General features: G+C 44.1%; 1 protein-coding gene and 1 long non-coding RNA gene across 4 annotated transcripts in view; one reads left to right on the top strand and one right to left on the bottom strand.

Annotated features, from left to right (window-relative positions):
* The window catches only part of LOC139386519 (uncharacterized), a 40,368-nt gene extending 30,625 nt beyond the window's left edge, over positions 1 to 9,743 (bottom strand). For all 3 annotated transcript variants that reach the window (XR_011629063.1, XR_011629064.1, XR_011629062.1), the window contains exons 1-2: positions 9,698 to 9,743; positions 9,146 to 9,377 (exon numbers count right to left, since the gene is read on the bottom strand). This is a non-coding gene — a long non-coding RNA (uncharacterized lncRNA). The remainder of the gene's footprint in view (positions 1 to 9,145; positions 9,378 to 9,697) is intronic.
* Positions 9,744 to 12,891: 3,148 nt separating this feature from the next.
* On the top strand, positions 12,892 to 16,197 carry LOC139387112 (protein-lysine 6-oxidase-like). Its single transcript, XM_071133128.1, has 6 exons — positions 12,892 to 13,861; positions 13,953 to 14,061; positions 14,393 to 14,524; positions 15,400 to 15,556; positions 15,823 to 15,918; positions 16,078 to 16,197. Exons 1-6 carry the CDS (start codon positions 12,892 to 12,894, stop codon positions 16,195 to 16,197), a joined length of 1,584 nt encoding a protein of 527 aa, XP_070989229.1.
* The last annotated feature ends 3,123 nt before the right edge of the window (positions 16,198 to 19,320 follow it).

The following is a 19,320-nucleotide window of genomic DNA, read 5'->3' as shown; positions in this document are numbered from 1 at the left end:
GCAGCTATATTACAGTGAGAGCATTTAGAAAAGTATTATATTAATACCTACAGAAACATATACAGCTGTTACATCTTCATATCATTTTGTACACTGAAGACAGATTCAAGATCAACACAAATGCTTAGTCTGTTTTTTGGTTTTTTTTTTAACATAATTTTACATCAGCTGCTCAGCTGCTCTGTTCGAAGCTTTAGCATTCAGGAAAAGGGAAAGAAACCAGAACAGAATTTATTCCTGATGGATTTTGAACATTGAACCAAAAACTCTCCACAAACATAAACAACAACAACAAAATCAACAACAAAACTAGCCCTACTGTGATGTAGTAGTAACTACTTCATACTGACACTGTGCCGACCTACGTAAACAGCCATGTCAATGCAGAGATATCTGGGACATATTCATCAGTGGAAATGGCTTCTCGATGATTATGAGAGGTTTTCCATGCCATGGAAATAGTTAACAGCTCTTTTGAAGTTAAATTGAAGCCACCGTAAATTGTTCCCTCCAAGACATTTAAAAAAAGTTATTATTTCGTACAATGCATATTTTATTGTGTTTAGCATTTAACAACAGCGCTCCATCCCATTAATGAGGGGAGGCAGTCAAAACAAACCATTGGTTGTGTTTGTATTTCATCATTCAAAGCCCATCACATCTGTAATCTACAGTTCATTCCCTCATAAAGGACCTTGCGTGTTGCAACGCACCAAACAGCCATGTCGGTGGTTCTGTTAGCTCATTTGGTTGCAGTTCTTGTACCCAGGGTTCTGGGTTTGAATCCTACTGAATATGTTTTTAAGTGCAAGTCGCTTGGGATAAAAAGCATCAGATAAATTATTGTCTGACGGACATCGGCTGGTCAATGATATCTAATCTATTTACAATATGACCTCAACTACCAAGAAAGTGGGCTTATGTTTTTATCCATGATACTGGTAATGACAGTGTATTTTCATCCTTATAGCTTGTCAACCATGACCTGGGATTTCAATAACTACAATACGGTGTGAACAGCCAACCCAGCAGTCTTCCAGCGGGTGTGGGTGGTGACCAGCGGGTGTGGGTGGTGACCAGCTGGTGTGGGTGGTGACCAGCTGATGTGGGGTGGTGACCAGCTGGTGTGGGTGGTGAACAGCTGGTGTGGGTGGTGACCAGCGGGTGCGGGGAGGTGGCCAGCGGGTGTCAGTGGTGGACAGCTGGTGTGGGTGGTGAACAGCTGGTGTGGGTGGTAACCAGCGGGTGCGGGGAGGTGGCCAGCGGGTGTGGGTGGTGGACAGCTGGTGTGGGTGGTGAACAGCTGGTGTGGGTGGTAACCAGCGGGTGTTGGGTGGTGACCAGTGGGTGTGGGGTGGTGACCAGCTGGTGTGGGGTGGTGACCAGTGGGTGTGGGGTGGTGACCAGCTGGTGTGGGGTGGTGACCAGTGGGTGTGGGGTGGTGACCAGCTAGTGTGGGGTGGTGACCAGCTGGTGCTGGGTGGTGACCAGCTGGTGTGGGGTGGTGACCAGTGGGTGTGGGGTGGTGACCAGCTGGTGTGGGGTGGTGACCAGCTGGTGTGGGGTGGTGACCAGTGGGTGTGGGGTGGTGACCAGTGGGTGTGGGTTGGTGACCAGTGGGTGTGGGGTGGTGACCAGCTGGTGTGGGGTGGTGACCAGCGGATGTGGGGTGGTGGACAGCTGGTGCTGGGTGGTGAACAGCTGGTGTGGGTGGTAACCAGCGGGTGTGGGTGGTGGCCAGCTGGTGTGGGGTGGTGACCAGCTGGTGTGGGGTGGTGACCAGTGGGTGTGGGGTGGTGACCAGCAGGTATGGGGTGGTGACCAGTGGGTGTGGGGTGGTGACCAGCTGGTGTGGGGTGGTGACCAGCGGGTGTGGGGTGGTGACCAGCAGGTGTGAGGTGGTGACCAGCGGGTGTGGGTGGTGACCAGCGGGTGTGGGTGGTGCCCAGCAGGTGTGGGTGGTGGCCAGCTGGTGTGGGTGGTGGCCAGCTGGTGTGGGGTGGTGAACAGCTGGTGTGGGGTGGTAACCAGCGGGTGTGGGTGGTGGCCAGCTGGTGTGGGGTGGTGACCAGCTGGTGTGGGTGGTGGCCAGCTGGTGCTGGGTGGTGACCAGTGGGTGTGGGGTGGTGACCAGTGGGTGTGGGGTGGTGACCAGCTGGTGCGGGGTGGTGACCAGCTGGTGTGGGGTGGTGACCAGTGGGTGTGGGGTGGTGACCAGCTGGTGTGGGGTGGTGACCAGCTGGTGTGGGGTGGTGACCAGCTGGTGTGGGGTGGTGACCAGCTGGTGTGGGGTGGTGACCAGCTGGTGCGGGGTGGTGACCAGCTGGTGTGGGGTGGTGACCAGCTGGTGTGGGGTGGTGACCAGCTGGTGCGGGGTGGTGACCAGTGGGTGCGGGGAGCTGGGCCTTTTGTCTTGTGACACATAACTGGGAATTTTTTGGGTGCCTGACGAGGACAAGCTGAGGGTGGCTGGTGGCAGCCTGCTGGTGTGTGTGTGTGTGTGTGTGTGTGTGTGTGTGTGTGTGTGTGTGTGTGTGTGTGTGTGTGTGTGTGTGTGTGTGTGTGTGTGTGTGTGTGTGTGTGTGTGTGTGTGTGTGTTATATTTAGGCCAGATGCCTTGGGTGTCAGGGGAGCATTATTAGGCCTTGTACAGAGAGATTCCGGGGGGAGGGGTTATGATCTCTACGTGCCCTCCTGCCTGTCTCACGGCCCTATCTCCTGCACCAGCCAATCAGGCTCTCCAGGCGGACGGAGGCGGAGGCAACAGGGGAAAGGTGAGAACCGGAGAGGCATGCGATCCATGTGCTCCCACGTCACATGGCGGCTCCATGGTAACCGGGACATAACCATAGAGTAAAGCCTGTTCTTCCATATTTGGGTTGGAAGGAGGGGAGCCGGCCTGTAAGGCTGTCACACGCTTTCCCCCTCAAGTGAGTCAGTCCCCTACTAACCAACTACGCTACGACCCTACTACCCTACTACCCTGCTAGACTACCACCCAACTACGCTACGACCCTACTACCCTACTACCCTGCTAGACTACCACCCAACTACGCTACGACTCTACTACCCAACTACCCTGCTAGACTACCACCCAACTATGCTACGACCTTACTACCCTACTATCCAACTGCCCTACTACACTACCACCCAACTACCCAACTAGACTACCACCCAACTACGCTACGACCCTACTACCCTACTACCCAACTGCCCTACTACACTACCACCCAACTACCCTACTAGACTACCACCCAACTACACTACTACACTACCACCCAACTACCCTACTAGACTACCACCCAACTACCATACTAGACTACCACCCAACTACCCTACTACACTACCACCCAACTACTCAACTACCCTACTAGACTACCAACCTACTACCCAACTACGCTACGACCCTACTACCCTACTACCCAACTACCCTACTACACTACCACCCAACTACCCTACTAGACTACCACCCTACCACCCAACTACCCTACTACACTACCACCCAACTACCCTACTACACTACCACCCAACTACCCTACTAGACTACCACCCAACTACGCTACAACCCTATTACCCTACTACCCAACTATGCTACTACACTACCACCCAACTACCCAACTACCCTACCACCCAACTACCCTACTAGAATACCACCCAACTACACTACAACCCTACTACCCTACTACCCAACTACGCTACTACACTACAACCCAACTACCCAACTACCCTACTACACTACCACCCAACTACCCTACTAGAATACCACCCAACTACGCTACAACCCTACTACCCTACTACCCAACTACCCTACTACACTACCACCCAACTATGCTACGACCCTACTACCCTACTACCCAACTGCCCTACTACACTACCACCCAACTACCCAACTACCCTACTAGACTACCACCCAACTACCAAGCTACCCTGCTACCCAGCTACTCAACTACCCAGCTACCCTCCTACCCAACTACCCTGCTACCCTACTACCCTGCCACCCAGCTACTCAACTACCCAGCTACCCTCCTACCCAACTACCCTACTACTTAACTACCCAACTGCCCTACCTCCCAACTACTCTACTACCCAACTGCCCTACCTCCCAACTACTCTACTACCCAACTACCCTACCACCCACTACCCTAGTACCTAACTACCCAACAACCCAATTACCAACTCCAAAGACAGGCATTTTTGATGATGCTGCTGCTGTTTTGTGTCTAGGCTGGGTTACTTTAAAGCAATTTGTGACAACTGCTGATGTAAAAAGGGCTTCATAAATACATATGAACTTTGATTGAATTTAAATACATGGAATACTTTTTACAAGCATAACATGATGAACCCAAATGTCATTCACCAGACACTACCTCCGATGCACAGGTGCCTGGTAACAAAGTTAGATATCCCCAAAATTGTGGCAACATTGTTTGACCTTAGGCCAGGGGTAGCTAGCTACCAGTAGCTCACAGGCCAACTACCAGTAGCTCACAGGGCAACTACCAGTAGCTCTCAGGGCAACTACCAGTAGCTCTCAAGCCAACTACCAGTAGCTCTCAAGCCAACTACCAGTAGCTCTCAGACCAACTACCAGTAGCTCTCAGGCCAACTACCAGTAGCTCTCAGGCCAACTACCAGTAGCTCTCAGGCCAACTACCAGTAGCTCGCAACCAACTACCAGTAGCTCGCAGGCCAACTACCAGTAGCTCGCAGGCCAACTACCAGTAGCTCACAGGCCAACTACCAGTAGCTCTCAGACCAACTACCAGTAGCTCGCAGGCCAATTACCAGTAGCTTGCAGGCCAGCTACCAGTAGCTCGCAGGCCAACTGCCAATCCACATTGATGTGTGATTTAAGCATTGACACTGACTTATAGCATCCAATTTAATTGTTTCTTTATGAATACTTCGAATTTTAAGAGTGAAAAACAAAACAAAAAATCCCAGACCAGAACCGAATAAAACCAAGATAGGAAAAATGTGCAGTTGCTCAAAATGTTTCATAATTAAAAAGTAGGTCTTATGCTAGAAAAGGGTGGAGACCCCTGACTTAGGACATACCCAGTTCTGTTTTATAAGAAGTGATCTGTTTCATTTACCACTGTGCTGTTAGATAATCAAGGCTGTAAAGGGCAAAGGACATTAGTTATGAGTTGGCCCTTTCCATAGAACCTGATCTTGAGCATGCACGGGGGATATTTGGCACAACTTTGGCAGAAACTCTGTCTGGTTTTTGACAGTTAAATTGATGGTATCCAACAGGATCAACTTCACTAAGGTAAAAGGAGTAAGTCACTGTGCAACCTGTTCTTACACACACACACACACACACACACTCACACACACACACACACACACACACACACACACACACACACACACATGCTTTCCATGTTGTCTGTTGTCTGTAGCTTGTGAGGTGTGGAAACACTTTGTTACATTTATGAATTTTGTCTTGTTGCTTTTTGTTTTATGTTGCTCTGTCTGCATGCTGTGTCTTGCTTGTCCTATGTTGCTATGTCTTGCTTGTTCTATGTTGCTATTGTCTATATTGTAATTGTTTTTAATAACCTGCCCAGGGACTGCGGTTGAAAATTAGCCGGCTGGCTAAAACCGGCACTTTTACTGAAACGTTGATTAATGTGCACTGTCCCTGTAAAAAATAAAAATAAACTCAAACTCAAACACACACACACACACATTCTACTAAGCTCTATGGAATTGTTTTAAGAAAGTCATACCAAGGACCATTTAGCTATTTGATTTTGAATTCCAAGACCCCTTGAAGCATCACATTTTTTTTTTTTTTTTACAAATAATTTGATTTAAAAAATATGTTTGGCCTTTCTGCTGTTAGCCCATGCAAACGCATTGAACAACAGATTCACTACATGGAACAAAAGACAGTCCCCCAAAAAAATCTAAAGGAAATTTGTTCTGAAGTGTCTGTCCTATATCTGAGATATATAAGAAAATCTGGAAACATATATACATATATACATGTTGTCTTGTACATGTATTTAACCCCTTATTTTTTGCCACCAAACACTCTCCATATATACTGTACTTCCTGTCATTTTTTAAAGCGGCACCGGGAGACCTTAAAATGAGTCTTGTGAGGCCTGTGAGCATCCGAGAGCAAAATGACATGTACGAGTTTGTGAGAATCTCACCTTTACACAGAGAGGTCATATCAGTGTGTAAATATTTGGACGCTACAGACAGAAGTTTGGTAGATCGGCTGTACAGAAATTCAGACGAGTCCCAAGACGTTTGTGAGGGGGGGGGGGGGGGGGTCGTAGAGCAAAACGGAAACCACCATCCTGTTCATGAGTCTCATCTTTCCATAGAGGGGTTATAATAGTTTGTAGGCCAAACCGTTCAGACTCTACAGGCAATTTTGACCGATTTTCGAGATGTCTCATGGTCTGACAAACACCACTCTAGCTTATTTGTATTATGCCGAGTAGATTTCCACGGGGGCGCGGACATCGTCTGTAGTTTTTATATATATATGTATATATAGAGCGAGAGAGAGAGAGAGAGAGCGAGAGAGAGAGAGAGAGAGAGAGAGAGAGAGAGAGAGAGAGAGAGATATTTTACTTCCTAAATTTCCCAAACACTTTCCTAGACTTGTGTAGGATGATAAATACTGTTGTTTTTTTTGTTTAAATCGCTTTGGTAGTATTTTCAAAGCTCTTAGTACAAAACTCCAAACTGGTAACATTTGGAATAATGCAGCCAGTCTAACATTCGAAACCTTTCATTGTGCATTGATTTTGTTTGTAGACATCTTTCACCACACAACCATTGATCCAAAATATACGTTTACTGTGAAATATAATGAGCACATTGGTTTAATCACCTTAACACAACATAATGATATCTCCTCAATTGAGTTAATTTAACAACCAGTTTATCCAATAGCAAAACATTTAAGATGCATGTTTCAAAATTATCCTTTGAATGTAGTATTCGACAGTACTGTAAACTACAGTACATTAAACTGTTTTCACATTAGGCAATACACCCATTAAAATTGACTGAACATCAAATGTCCATCATTTCTATCAAAGGTGTGATCACTGAAGACATCTTTCACAATGCAATCAAATGAAAGCGAAGAAAGCAACAAAAAAAATTATCTGGCAGTAGTTTACATCAAGCCTGTCTTGAGCATTTGGCCATAGGTTCTCATCGAAATCACAGTAAATATACCAACTGGTAATGCACCTGGGAAAAACCTTTAGGAATGTGTCGTATTCCAGCCTGACATAGGTCTGGATTGAATTCATAGCATGCCTCATCCGTGCCCTGAGGGAGGTTGGTACACCCATGGGGATGGCAATCAGAACATCTTCCACCTGTATGTACAGTCATTGTGTATTGTATTTTACAGTGTTGTATTGTAGTGGTCCTGTACGTGGCCCAGTTCATTAGAGCATGGCACTAGCAACACTAGAGTTGTAGGTTCGATTCCCGCTGAGGTCACATACCAAAAATGTGTGGACTGTTGTTGTCCCCGTTTGGTGAAAAGGTGACTGTGTGATTTTGTATGTTGTAATTAGTCAATTGAAAATGTGCTTAAGAGTTTTCAAACAACTGTCCTTTTGATGATCTGTTTTGAGTTTTGTACTAAGTTGTGAAAATGTACCACATACCTGTGAAAATTTCACCAAAGCAATAAAACAACCTGTAATACAGCAATAGTCTTGGCACTTGTCATATTGGTGCTGTATTATGGAATGATTAAAGAAACATAGAAACGTGCATGGCTACCGAACAACTACAATCAGGGGTGGTGCGCGCTAATAGCGTTTCGATCGGTGACGTCACTCGCTCTGAGACCTTGAGGTAGTTGTTCCCCCTTTGCTCTGCCAGGGCAGCGGAGCGATGGGTAACGATGCTTCGTGGGTGTCAGTTGTCTGTGTGTGCAGGGGGTGAGGGAATGGACGAAAGTTATACTGTTACACAGGCCTACTACAGTGCTTGAAAGGCAATTTATTTCAATAGATCCATTATTAACTATATATGAATGTGTTAACTGTAAATATAACTATATAATAACTGTAAAAACTATACATAAACGTTAATAATTAATGTTAGACTTAAAAGGTGATACATAGGCCTAAGTGTTTATATGAATAATAATAGCCATCACACTATCTGTGTCACAACAGAGTATCACGAGGATTAGTTCCCACATGTAGGTTATCAAAGCAAGGACACGCCATCATAAAACGCCCCCCCCCCCCCTGACAAAGCAACATATTAGTTACAACTAGAGGTAAAGTTCATTGCCTGGAATATCATTTTATGACGTCTGGTCCACGCGAGGTTGCTGACGCCTTAATTGGGGAGGAAGGGCTCGTGGTGATGGCTGGAGCGAAATTTGTGGAATGACAAGGTTGTTTGATGCCATTCCAGCCATTATTATGAGCCGTTGTCCCCTCAGCAGCCTCCACTGGTCTGGTCACGTTCTGAGTCAATTAAAGGTACACCCTATTGCCAGATGAAACCGTAAGACCAAATTAATCCAAATCGTCCCACTGACCTTGGTATGTAGCCTAATATAGAAGTGATAGGCCTACATGTCTTACTGAAAACCTGTCGTCGCTGTCAACGTTAGTGTTGGCTTTCAAATGCCATCAGTGTGAGCTGAAAACTGTCCACTTGCAATGTCAATTTTAGATAGGGGCAGTGGTAGTATTAGTATATATATTTTTCTCAAATCAAAATAGATATTTTTTGGGCCTGAATAAAAAACGTCAAACATGCGCGTCTGGTCATTCACTTAAGATAAGCCATCCGAGGGTTACAAGTAAACCTTTTTAGGTGAATAGACAACGGCTAGCATATTACATATCGCCTATTCCTCAAATGTCGTTCTTTCACTTTGGAATCTGAAGAATATAAGTTCACCTGCAGACACCTCTTCATTAGCCTACATAAACCACTACAACATGAATATGAGCGTGCTTCAGCTCATGACAAAATGGAAAAACACTCGAAGGCAGAACTTGGCACTGAGTGACCGTACAAGCAATAACAGACCGTGGAGCATTGACCGAAAACATGACGTTTGTAGGCTACAGTATACGATCTTTCTCAAGGAATATATCGGTCTTTTGTTGTTTTGTCTCACCTTGAAGTTTGTCTCCCCGTGATGTGATCTGTAGTAATGTTATGGTGACCCCGTCATACCCTCCGGGTTTATCAATTAGATGTATACTCCGCGTGATATGGCTTCTGGTGTCACGGTATCGGGAAGTAAAACAGGTGTATTCCTTCGTGGGTTTCTTGTGGCATAACCATTATAGACCTTCATCTTCGTTTAATCGCACAAGAATCAAAGATTCTGAGGAGCCCTGGGATACCTAGATTTATGGAATGAGATATATTCAAAGCGTACAACAATTAGTTTTTATTCGGCCAGCATCACAAGGGGAAGTCTAACTAACAGGTGTTTTAATATGAAAGCAACCCGAAGAGCAACAACGAAAAAATATTTCAAATCCTTTTATTAAAAAAAAAAAAAACTATTTAATTTAAAACATATAGGCTATTTTTCAACCTTTGTGGCAACAGTTTGTTGTGATTTGTTTACTTTCTTTTGTTTAATACTTTTTTTGTTCACTAGTTTTTTTTTCTCACTTCAGACACACAAGTAAAGACTCAATATAGCATATATACTTACTGTCTATACTTTGTATCTGTCCTGCTCGAGAGGGGAAATCTGTGCCAAACCCGTTGCAAGGCGCAGCCGGTCTTATACTGGCTCGGTGAGCGGGGCCTAGCTCTATTCTAGAACGTCCCACCAGGTATCGGGTTCCTGACTAATCATAGCCACCAGACAGACAGAGACAGTCGTTGAGCTTTTGCCCTATTTGGAGCGTGGTCCTGACTATCCGCTAGACACACTTGCCAGCACTTCTCTCTCCTTGTGTCCCATATACAGTATGTTCCAGTCAATTGTTTGAACCAACAACAAACGTTCTTACTGCTGAGTGTTTTTTTTCGCATTGTTGTTATATTCCAGTTCATTTTGACAGAAAAGCACACTATACTGGCCATTAGGCTACCCTACAAAATACAATTTACACACGGTTTTCGCACAGCCTTCTTCTGGTCTCGCCAAGTTGCCAGATGGCCAATAACCAAATGTCATATGAGTGATACTGTATATCTGAGGTACCATATCAAAAAATATTGTTCCCATTAAAATTTGTCCACACACCCCAAGTGTACTACTATTGTGAAAATATAGGCTATGTGTCAAGCATAATGAACAATAAATAATTCATTGATTTGATTTGGACACCTACAGGACACCTACACCACCTGTGACATTTCACAGGAAGGCCAAAAAGATCATCAAGGACAACAACGGCCTATTCACCCCGCTATCGTCCAGAAGGCGAGGTCAGTACAGGTGCATCAAAGCTGGGACAGAGAGACCGAACACTTCTATCTCAAGTCCATCAGACTGTTAAATAGTCATCACTAGCACATTAGAGGCTGCTGCCCTATATACATAGACTTGAAATCACTGGCCACTTTAATAAATGGAACACTTGTCACTTTAATAGTGGTTACATATTTTGCATTACTCATCTCATATGTATAGACTGTATTCTATTATATTCTACTGTATCTTAGTCTATGCTGTTCTGACATTGCTCGTCCACATATTTATATATTCTTAATTCTATTCCTTTACTTTAGATTTGTGTGTATTGGGTGTATGTTGTGAAATTGTTAGATATTACTTGTTAGATGTTACTTCACTGTCGGAGCTAGAAACACAAGCATTTCGCTACACCCGCAATAACATCTGCTATACACCTGTATATGGCCAATAGAATTTGATTTGATTTGATTATACTTCAATATTAACCGTGACGGTCTGACAGGTGTCTCAAACACAGATGTACACTGCCACCCCATGGCCATGCTCTGAAATAGAGATGTTTATTCAAGTGTACAGACAGAGGGTTGAGAGATGGTAAAATTTAGAGATGTCATGTCAGCATTTAGAGATGTAGTAGCCTACCAATGTCGTTCACAATGACAGATTCATTGAGACGTTTGTCATTCTGTGATTAGGCTAAACATATTGTTAAAAAGGAAGATGGATCCCCTGAAGAAAAGGTATAAGATGTTGTAGCCAATCAGAGAAATTGATATTGAATGTCATTGAATTTATTTGGAACAATTTACAGCATTCCACATGTGTTTATTATATAGTTTACCAAATTGTATCTCTTTATTCATAGGGACAGTAGGCTTGTTGAGTGCAATTGTTATATCTCATGGTGGATACAGAGTAGCCAACCTTGTCTCAGAGCATTTCATACTATTCTGTATGTAAATCCGGACTCTCAATTTAGTATGATACAGTATGTTATGTTTCGTATGTTATGTATTAATTTGTGGATGTTCCTCACCCATTTTGTATGAGATGTTACGAATTACAATTTGTACTATATGTTGCAAATTTGCAAACTGTACAAAATGTTATACATTTGCTAAACATACTTTAAGTTATGAATTTGCAAAATGTATGATATTTTATGAATTCTAGATAGGTGGCTAAAGTTAGCTAGCTGGCTAACGTTAGCTAGGCTAGGGGTTAGGGGTTAGGTTTAAGGTTAGGGTTAAGTTTAGGAGTTAGGTTAAAGGATTAAGTTTAGGGGTTAGTGGATGGGGAAGGGTTGAATGGTTAAAGGGTTTAGGTTAGAGTTAAGTTTGGGGGAAGGATTAGCTAACATGCTAAGCAGTTACAGAGTAGCTAAAATGTAGTAAGTAGCTGAAAAGTTGCTAAAGAGCTAAAATGCTAAAGTTGTCCATGAGTTGTACTCGCAAACTTTGGGTTGCAGACTTTCGCATTATACGCCCACTCATCCACCCCAACCAACCAGTTAACTAGACATTCACGGTATAAGCCCACCCATCCACCCCAACCAACCAGTTAACTAGACATTCACGTTATAAGCCCAACCATCCACCCTGACCAACCACCCTACTTTTGTTTTTGCCTTAAGTAACCATCTGTTTTATATAACCATACCAAACGTATTATATCATACGAATTTGAATATCCCGGATCAACGTTTACTATGTTACGTCTAATCTATGAGACCAGGTTGGGATAGCCTACTGACTGACTTCCCACTGTGCACAGACATCAGATTAACGTTTAGTTTTGATTTAAATTTGGTTGAGTTATCAACTAACGTGAATTCAACGTGAAATCAACCAAAATGTTCATCCTGTCATTGGAGTTAGGTTAAAAGTTGGGTGAAAAAAATACGACATTCCCTTACATTGATGACTTTTAAGAAAAAAAATGCCAAAATGATAAGAGAAAATAAGTGTCAAATAAAGTACTGGCTCTTATATAGATTACTTGCATTGAAATAATGCCCAAGTTGATCATGAGAAACACACAAAAGTGGCGTTGCTATTCAGATGACCCTAGATGACACCAGTGCGTAAAGTTTGCTAAGTAAACTCTAGGCTTGTGTAAGCTACGTTATAAGGCTTGTGTAACTGAACTCCACAGGGAGGAAAGAGTTAAGTATTTTCTCTCTAACCTCAGGCTTTCTGTGCATGCTTAAGTAAACTAGCCCGTTTTGATAAATGGCTGAGAAATTCAAGCTTCCTGTCCTCTCCAACCATCAGTAGTGCCGCACACAGAGAAAACAGGCAGGCTATGCCGCATATTCACTGGAACGGAAAGTGCACGCGCTCCTCCTAAGAACTTTGAACTCCTCTACAGAACCATTTTAGCCTATTCTGTGCAATACAAATGTCAAATACGTAGGCCTATTGATTAATGTTGTAGTTAATGAGTTCTAGAGAGTGTTTAGTACGTTTAAATTATCAGTTATGGCGAAGTGGTCGGTTTTACTTTTCTACCTCCTCCAAGGACTGGTTCATCTCATTACCGGGCAGCAGCAGCCGCCACGCGAACGAGTGGGGCCTTGGCGGCAGAGGATTCAGTGGGAGAATAACGGTAAGGTGTACAGTTTGATGAGCACCGGGTCAGAGTATCAATCACCGGCGCGGCCGAGAAGCCAATCCAGAGTCTACATGAGCACTGGGAGGGATGGCACCGGTCAGACTCAGCCTGGAACGCGGGAAGGCACAATGGCGCACAGAAGACCTGGACCAATCGAATCGAACGTAGGTGGACATTTACGGGACCAAACCAACAACGTTCTAGATCCTGGATCAGCACATTTAGGACATGATAGTAGACAGTATCTGGTACCCAATGCTCGCCAGTCAGGGGCCAGGTCGCAGCCCGAGGTGCCATACCGAGCGGGTGTGGCGGGGTCCCCTGGCGCACGGCGCTACTCACCAGAGTACACTTCCCGTGTAAACGCCTCGGTCCCTGGGCTGCTCCCCGAGTTCTCCGGTAGCGGCGTACCGAGGAGAGGAGCCCCTGTCACTCAGGATGTTACCTGGGATGCTCGCTCGGGGCTTCCCGCCTCTTCATCCCGAGGCAGGGAGGCAGTGCCTGTACCGGGCGTAGAATACCAAGAGATGCGCGCGGAGCCCGGTGCATCCATCTCCAGGCAACCCGCACTAACGGATAATTCCAACGCACGTTATTTCATCCCTAACCGGAGGGGTACTCCTCCAGGACCCGGACCCGTTAACGCTGCTGAGACATCGAATGAGGCAGCAAGTAATGGCGAGGATATGGTCTCGGACGACCCTCGGAACCCTTTTAAAAACCACCGGAATTCCGTCTTCTACAACATGTATTCCTCCAGAGGCAGAACGCCCGTAGCACGCACACGGCGGCCGCGTCCCCCGGCGTCCGTTCCCGGCACTAGATATTTTCAGAATGGTATGTAATTGGCGCATAAAAGTGTAAACGCTCCAGTGACAACCGTTATAGGCGCTTATACGGCTTATGTGATGGCATTGTCTCTCTTTAGGGCTCCCAGATCTCGTCCCAGACCCGTATGCCATCCAGGCAGGTGCATACATCCAGCGGATGCAGATGTACTCGCTGCGCTGTGCGGCTGAGGAGAACTGTTTGGCGAGGTACGTTATACTGTAGTTGCCCAACTGGCTTTGTGCGCAATTTTTTCACAGCATATATTCTCTATTTGTCTTCATCCGCGAAACACTTTGAGAAAAAAAGTCTGCATTATCCCATTGTCTCTTCAATTCCTGAAATGTGTGGTTACTGTACATAATGCCTTCAATTGGTAGTTTGCCACTCAATAGGCAACATAAACAGGATGTCACTTAGGTACTTCCGTTTTGCACTGCCAATAAACTTAAAACATACTCATTTTTACAATTGTAAACGATTACCTTATCAGATATAATATGACAGTTAATGTATCTTTCCCTGTATGGTCTGTCCCAGGTCTGCGAGCACAGCAAGAGACATAGACTACAGAGTACTGCTCCGCTTCCCCCAGAAAGTCAAGAACCAGGGCACCACTGACTTCCTTCCTGTTAAACCAAGACACCAGTGGGAATGGCACAGCTGTCACCAGTGAGTAAATATATTCCCATTGCATATAGGAAGTAGAAATGACTAGCTCTATTTGTCTCAGGTCTTCCTCACTCGTGACAGGCAATAGCAGCTGGCCAGAAACACTTATAACGACTGTATATGTATGAATGGGGAAACTTCAGAGGATAGATTAGACCAGTTCCTTTTTTTGTAGAACCTGAATTTTTACTTAATCCAGATCATTGTACATCATTTACTCCTGTACCCTGTCTCTCTCCTCTCTCCTGTCTCTCTCCCCTCTCTCTCCTCTCTCCTTTATCGCTCCTCTCTCCTTTATCGCTCCTCTCTCCTTTATCGCTCCTCTCTCCTGTCTCTCTCACCTCTCTCTCCTCTCTCCTGTCACTCTCCTCTCGCCTTTATCGCTCCTCTCCTCTCTCCTGTCTCTCTCTCCTCTCTCCTGTCACTCTCCTCTCGCCTTTATCGCTCCTCTCCTCTCTCCTGTTTCTCTCTCCTCTCTCCTGTCTCTCTCTCCTCTCTCCTGTCACTCTCCTCTCTCCTTTATCGCTCCTCTCCTCTCTCCTGTCTCTCTCCTCTCTTCTGTCTCTCTCCTCTCTCCTGTCTCTCTCCCCTCTCTCTCCTGTCTCTCTCCTCTCTCCTGTCTCTCTCCCCTCTCTCTCCTGTCTCTCTCCTGTCTCTCTCCTCTCTCCTATCTCTCTCCTCTCTCCTGTCTCTCTCCCCTCTCTCTCCTCTCTCCTGTCACTCTCCCCTCTCTCTCCTCTCTCCTGTCACTCACTCCTCGCTCTCGGTCTCCTCTCTTCTTTCTCTCCTCTCCTCTCTCATGTCTCTTTCTCTCTCCCTTCTCCTCTCTTCTTTCTCTCTCTCTCTCCGGTCTCCCCCTCTATGTCCTCCCCCAGACACTACCACAGTATGGATGCCTTCAGTAGCTATGACCTGCTAGATGTGACAACAGGAAGGAAGGTAGCTGAGGGACACAAGGCCAGCTTCTGTCTGGAGGACACAGGTTGTGATGCTGGATTTAGACGCAGATATGCCTGCACCGCCCATACACAGGTTAGTTCTGCACCGCCCATACACAGGTTAGTTCTGCACCGCCCATACACAGGTTAGTTCTGCACCGCCCATACACAGGTTAGTTCTGCAACGCTCATACACAGGAAAAACTCTGGGTCAAGAGTTTTTCTCCCTCCTTTCACTATAGAACAATATAGCCAGATAAATGTGATGATGTCTCATTACTGGGTTACCTTCAAACTCTTTTCACGTTTCATTGTTTTTTGCATATTGAGCTGTGGCTGTGTTTTGTTTTGCGTTGACAGGGGCTGAGTCCAGGCTGTCATGACACCTATGCTGCCAATATTGACTGTCAGTGGATCGACATCACTGATGTTCCTGCAGGAAACTACTTCCTGAGGGTAATGTCATTCAATTATTATTGTATTTACAACAGCAACTTGGTAATGGTCTATTCCTTAATGGTAAAACAGTTCTGTTTTAAAACAGTGCAATCTGAATGAGGTCTGACCATCTCCTCTAAGCAGCGTTGTTCACACACAAATCTTTTCATTGTTCAGGTCATAGTGAATCCCAGTTATCATGTTCAAGAGTCTGATTATTCCAACAACGTGGTGCGGTGTGATATCACATACACGGGTACTCAGGTTCAGACACGGAACTGTCGGGTAACCAGGTAAGAGATGCTCTGTGATTGGTTGGCCACGATATGAGATTCTTTGTGATTGACCAATATATCATGGACTCTCTGTAATTGGCCATGATGCCATACATAACAAGGTCTCAGCCCTGTGTAGGTTTTTACACCCCAAAGGCCATGTAAGTGCAAAAAATAGAGGCTGGGTGGCAAATATATATGTTTTTGGTAATGGTATTAGCATAAACATTAATATATATATTGTGTATATTGTATATATTATATATATTAGATATATTTTATTTAACTAGGCAAGTCAGTTAAGAACAAATTCTTATTTACAATGACGGCCAAACCCGGACGAGACTGGGCCGATTGTGCACCGCCCTTTGGGACTCCGGATGTGACACAGCCTGGATTCAAACCAGGGACTGTAGTGATTCCTCTTGCACTGAGAGGCAGTGCTTTTAGACCGCAGCGCCACTCAGGAGCACACTTGGAAATCTAACAGAATGCATTTGATTTGATACACTACATACCACTATTTCTTAAAGGGATCTCTTTCTTCCTCTCTCCACAGGGGTTAAAGCATGCCATGGATTCTGAGGTATTTGTCCTCCTGTCCCTTTAAGTACTGTAAGCAGCAACAATCTCAACTAGTTGTTGCGGCCAATAGCTGTTGTAGATAGATTTGTTTTTGTTTTTTTTACATTCCTCTGTTGATGACATTCCTTCAAATTCTTTAGTGTGTCATATGTTTGGAAATCTGTACTAAAGAAGGCATTTTGTTACTAAATACCGAGGATTAGGAGATGTCATGACATTGTGTATTTTTTTATCGATGTAACAAATCCTTTGAAGAAGAGGGATATTTTTGTATTTTTTTAGCATGATCTTGGAAAATGGAATGGAAAAAGTGCCTGTGCTTGAATTAGACATTATGCTCGAATAATATTATTTGTATGCTTTGATGTTTGCTCTGCACTTGTAGTATCGTTAGATGCAGTTGAGTACGTCTTTAATAACCACTTCGTGGCCATAATTAATACGTTGCAAAACACCTGGTCTTGTATGTGCTAATACGTCTTTAATAACCACTTCGTGGCCATAATTAATACGTTGCAAACGCCTGGTCTTGTATGTGCTAAGTATCAATGTAATAATATATTTTATTTTACCTTGTAAGTATGTATGCATGTGTGAGCGAATGTTATTTTATTTTATTTTACATTGTAATGTAAAATTGTTTATATGCCGCTCAAACCTACATTTTACAATTGGTGTTGTTTTTGTTGAAGGTGTTGTTCTAGATAAGCATGGTGAAGAGTGGGTGTATTCAAAATAAATTCACCTCCGACTATTCTTTTCTTTTGTCACATGGAAAATAGAGCTCAGACTAGTGGAGCACCCGCAGTCCCCGAGGTTAGGCCTATATTTATTTAAAAAAAAAAATGTTTTACCTTTATTTAACTAGGCAAGTCAGTTAAGAACAAATTCTTATTTTCTGGCCTATATCTGGTTAGGCCTATATCTGGTTAGGCCTATATCTGCGGGACGAATGGGTCTAGGGTTGATATGATACACATATTGTGTGGATGAAATCCGGGTGTGTGGCGGGCGGGTTCAATTAGGAGAAAACAATATCTTAAAAAATCCGTAAATGTATACTTCTTGTGCAATTTATATCTATAGGCTATATCTAGGTTTTAATTTCATTATTAAAGGCACTAGTGCGTAAGCCTAAACTTACGGACCTAACTGTACACGCTCCAAATAGCCTACACGCTACTCAACAAATGCTTTTGGGAACAGGCAGCAAAAGTTTAGCGTTGATCCACGGAGGCAAAACAGGAAAATGTCAGAGTTGAATTCAATAAGAGAAAGGCTGCGAAATGGAGAGTTGAAAATAAAGAGAAGGGAGGACCAGACGAGTAACGTTTGGGAACGATTAAGTGAAGTGGTAGAAGAGGATGATAGCTAGGTTATGTGTGATGATTGAGATACACTAAACAAACTCTCAAGTCACAAGACGGGGACTTCAAATAGGCCTATAGCACATCAAGGGAACTGTAGCATACTGTTGAGATGGTTTAAATGGAAACTGACTGTCGGTCTATAACCTCTCACATAGCCTAAAACATTAAAAGGAAAATTCCAACCCCCCAAAAAACTATCGTTTGGTATTTGTTTCATTAGTCCATTGTTAACATAGTCCCAAAATGTTTTCTTTGTCAACAATCAAGTTTTCAAGATATGTCGCTTTCAAAATACAGAAATCATCCCCATATGATGCATTCTGAATCACATGATGCAAAACAGCAATGGATCTAATGAAACAAATACCAAAAGAGCGGGTGGAGTTTTCCTTTGTCCTCCAGCAGAATTACGCAATTCTGGCAGTAAAAATGATACATCAAATGTAGGCAACATTTTGACTCGGGAACAGGAGTGGAGAAACAGGATTTCTTTCTTTCAGCATCTTGAGCGAATGAGAATGAGCAGTTAGATAGGCTACCGTCTGTAGAGGTGCTGTCTCTATCAGCATCATAAAAGCAAATCGTATTTTAACCACATAAAATATGCATCCAAGCCGAACTGAAATCTTATCAGAAACACTTTGGGTTGTTTTCACAGCTTTCCTATTTCCTTACAACCCGTCAAACTGATGTCATTTGGACATTTTGCACAGAAAATCTTTCCTGGTTATTTTGAATGGTTATTTTCACACTACATTAAAACTATTTTTGTGTTTCAGTTGGACAAGTGGAGGAAAAAACACTTAATGTTGCTTCCTAAATACTGCAATGCCATTTTGGATAAACTGATTTTTGAGAGTATCTCCTCAATTTGACTCAACCCACCTGTTGAATGAAGACTGCTGGGAGTGGACTACGTGTGGTGCAGATTGTGCCTGGTCTTAAGAGAGGCTGAGCCCTCGAACACCAGATTTCACAAACACAGAGGAGAGCTGCTGTGCCGTGACATTTTGTTTGCTGACAGGCCTATGTGGAGACGGAGGTCAGAGGTTGTTATACAGCCATGGGTTGGTTTGAGTTGGAAAGTCATTATGTACAAAGCTATTTATAACACATTTTGTCACTGAAAAGTTTTTGAATATTGAATCAAGATTTTAGAACACTACCTGCATTCAATAAGATAAATATAT

Source organism: Oncorhynchus clarkii, chromosome 28, assembly GCF_045791955.1.
Source record: "Oncorhynchus clarkii lewisi isolate Uvic-CL-2024 chromosome 28, UVic_Ocla_1.0, whole genome shotgun sequence".
Taxonomy (NCBI): domain Eukaryota; kingdom Metazoa; phylum Chordata; class Actinopteri; order Salmoniformes; family Salmonidae; genus Oncorhynchus; species Oncorhynchus clarkii.
This window is presented reverse-complemented; position numbering and strand designations above follow the sequence as displayed.

Coding starts and splice junctions, on each gene's coding strand:
- LOC139387112 (XM_071133128.1), top strand. CDS start 12,892: ATGGCGAAGTGGTCGGTTTTACTTTTCTACCTCCTCCAAGGACTGGTT. Junction 15,557..15,822: donor CCTGCACCGCCCATACACAG/GTTAGTTCTGCA, acceptor TTGCGTTGACAG/GGGCTGAGTCCAGGCTGTCA. Junction 15,919..16,077: donor CAGGAAACTACTTCCTGAGG/GTAATGTCATTC, acceptor TTCATTGTTCAG/GTCATAGTGAATCCCAGTTA.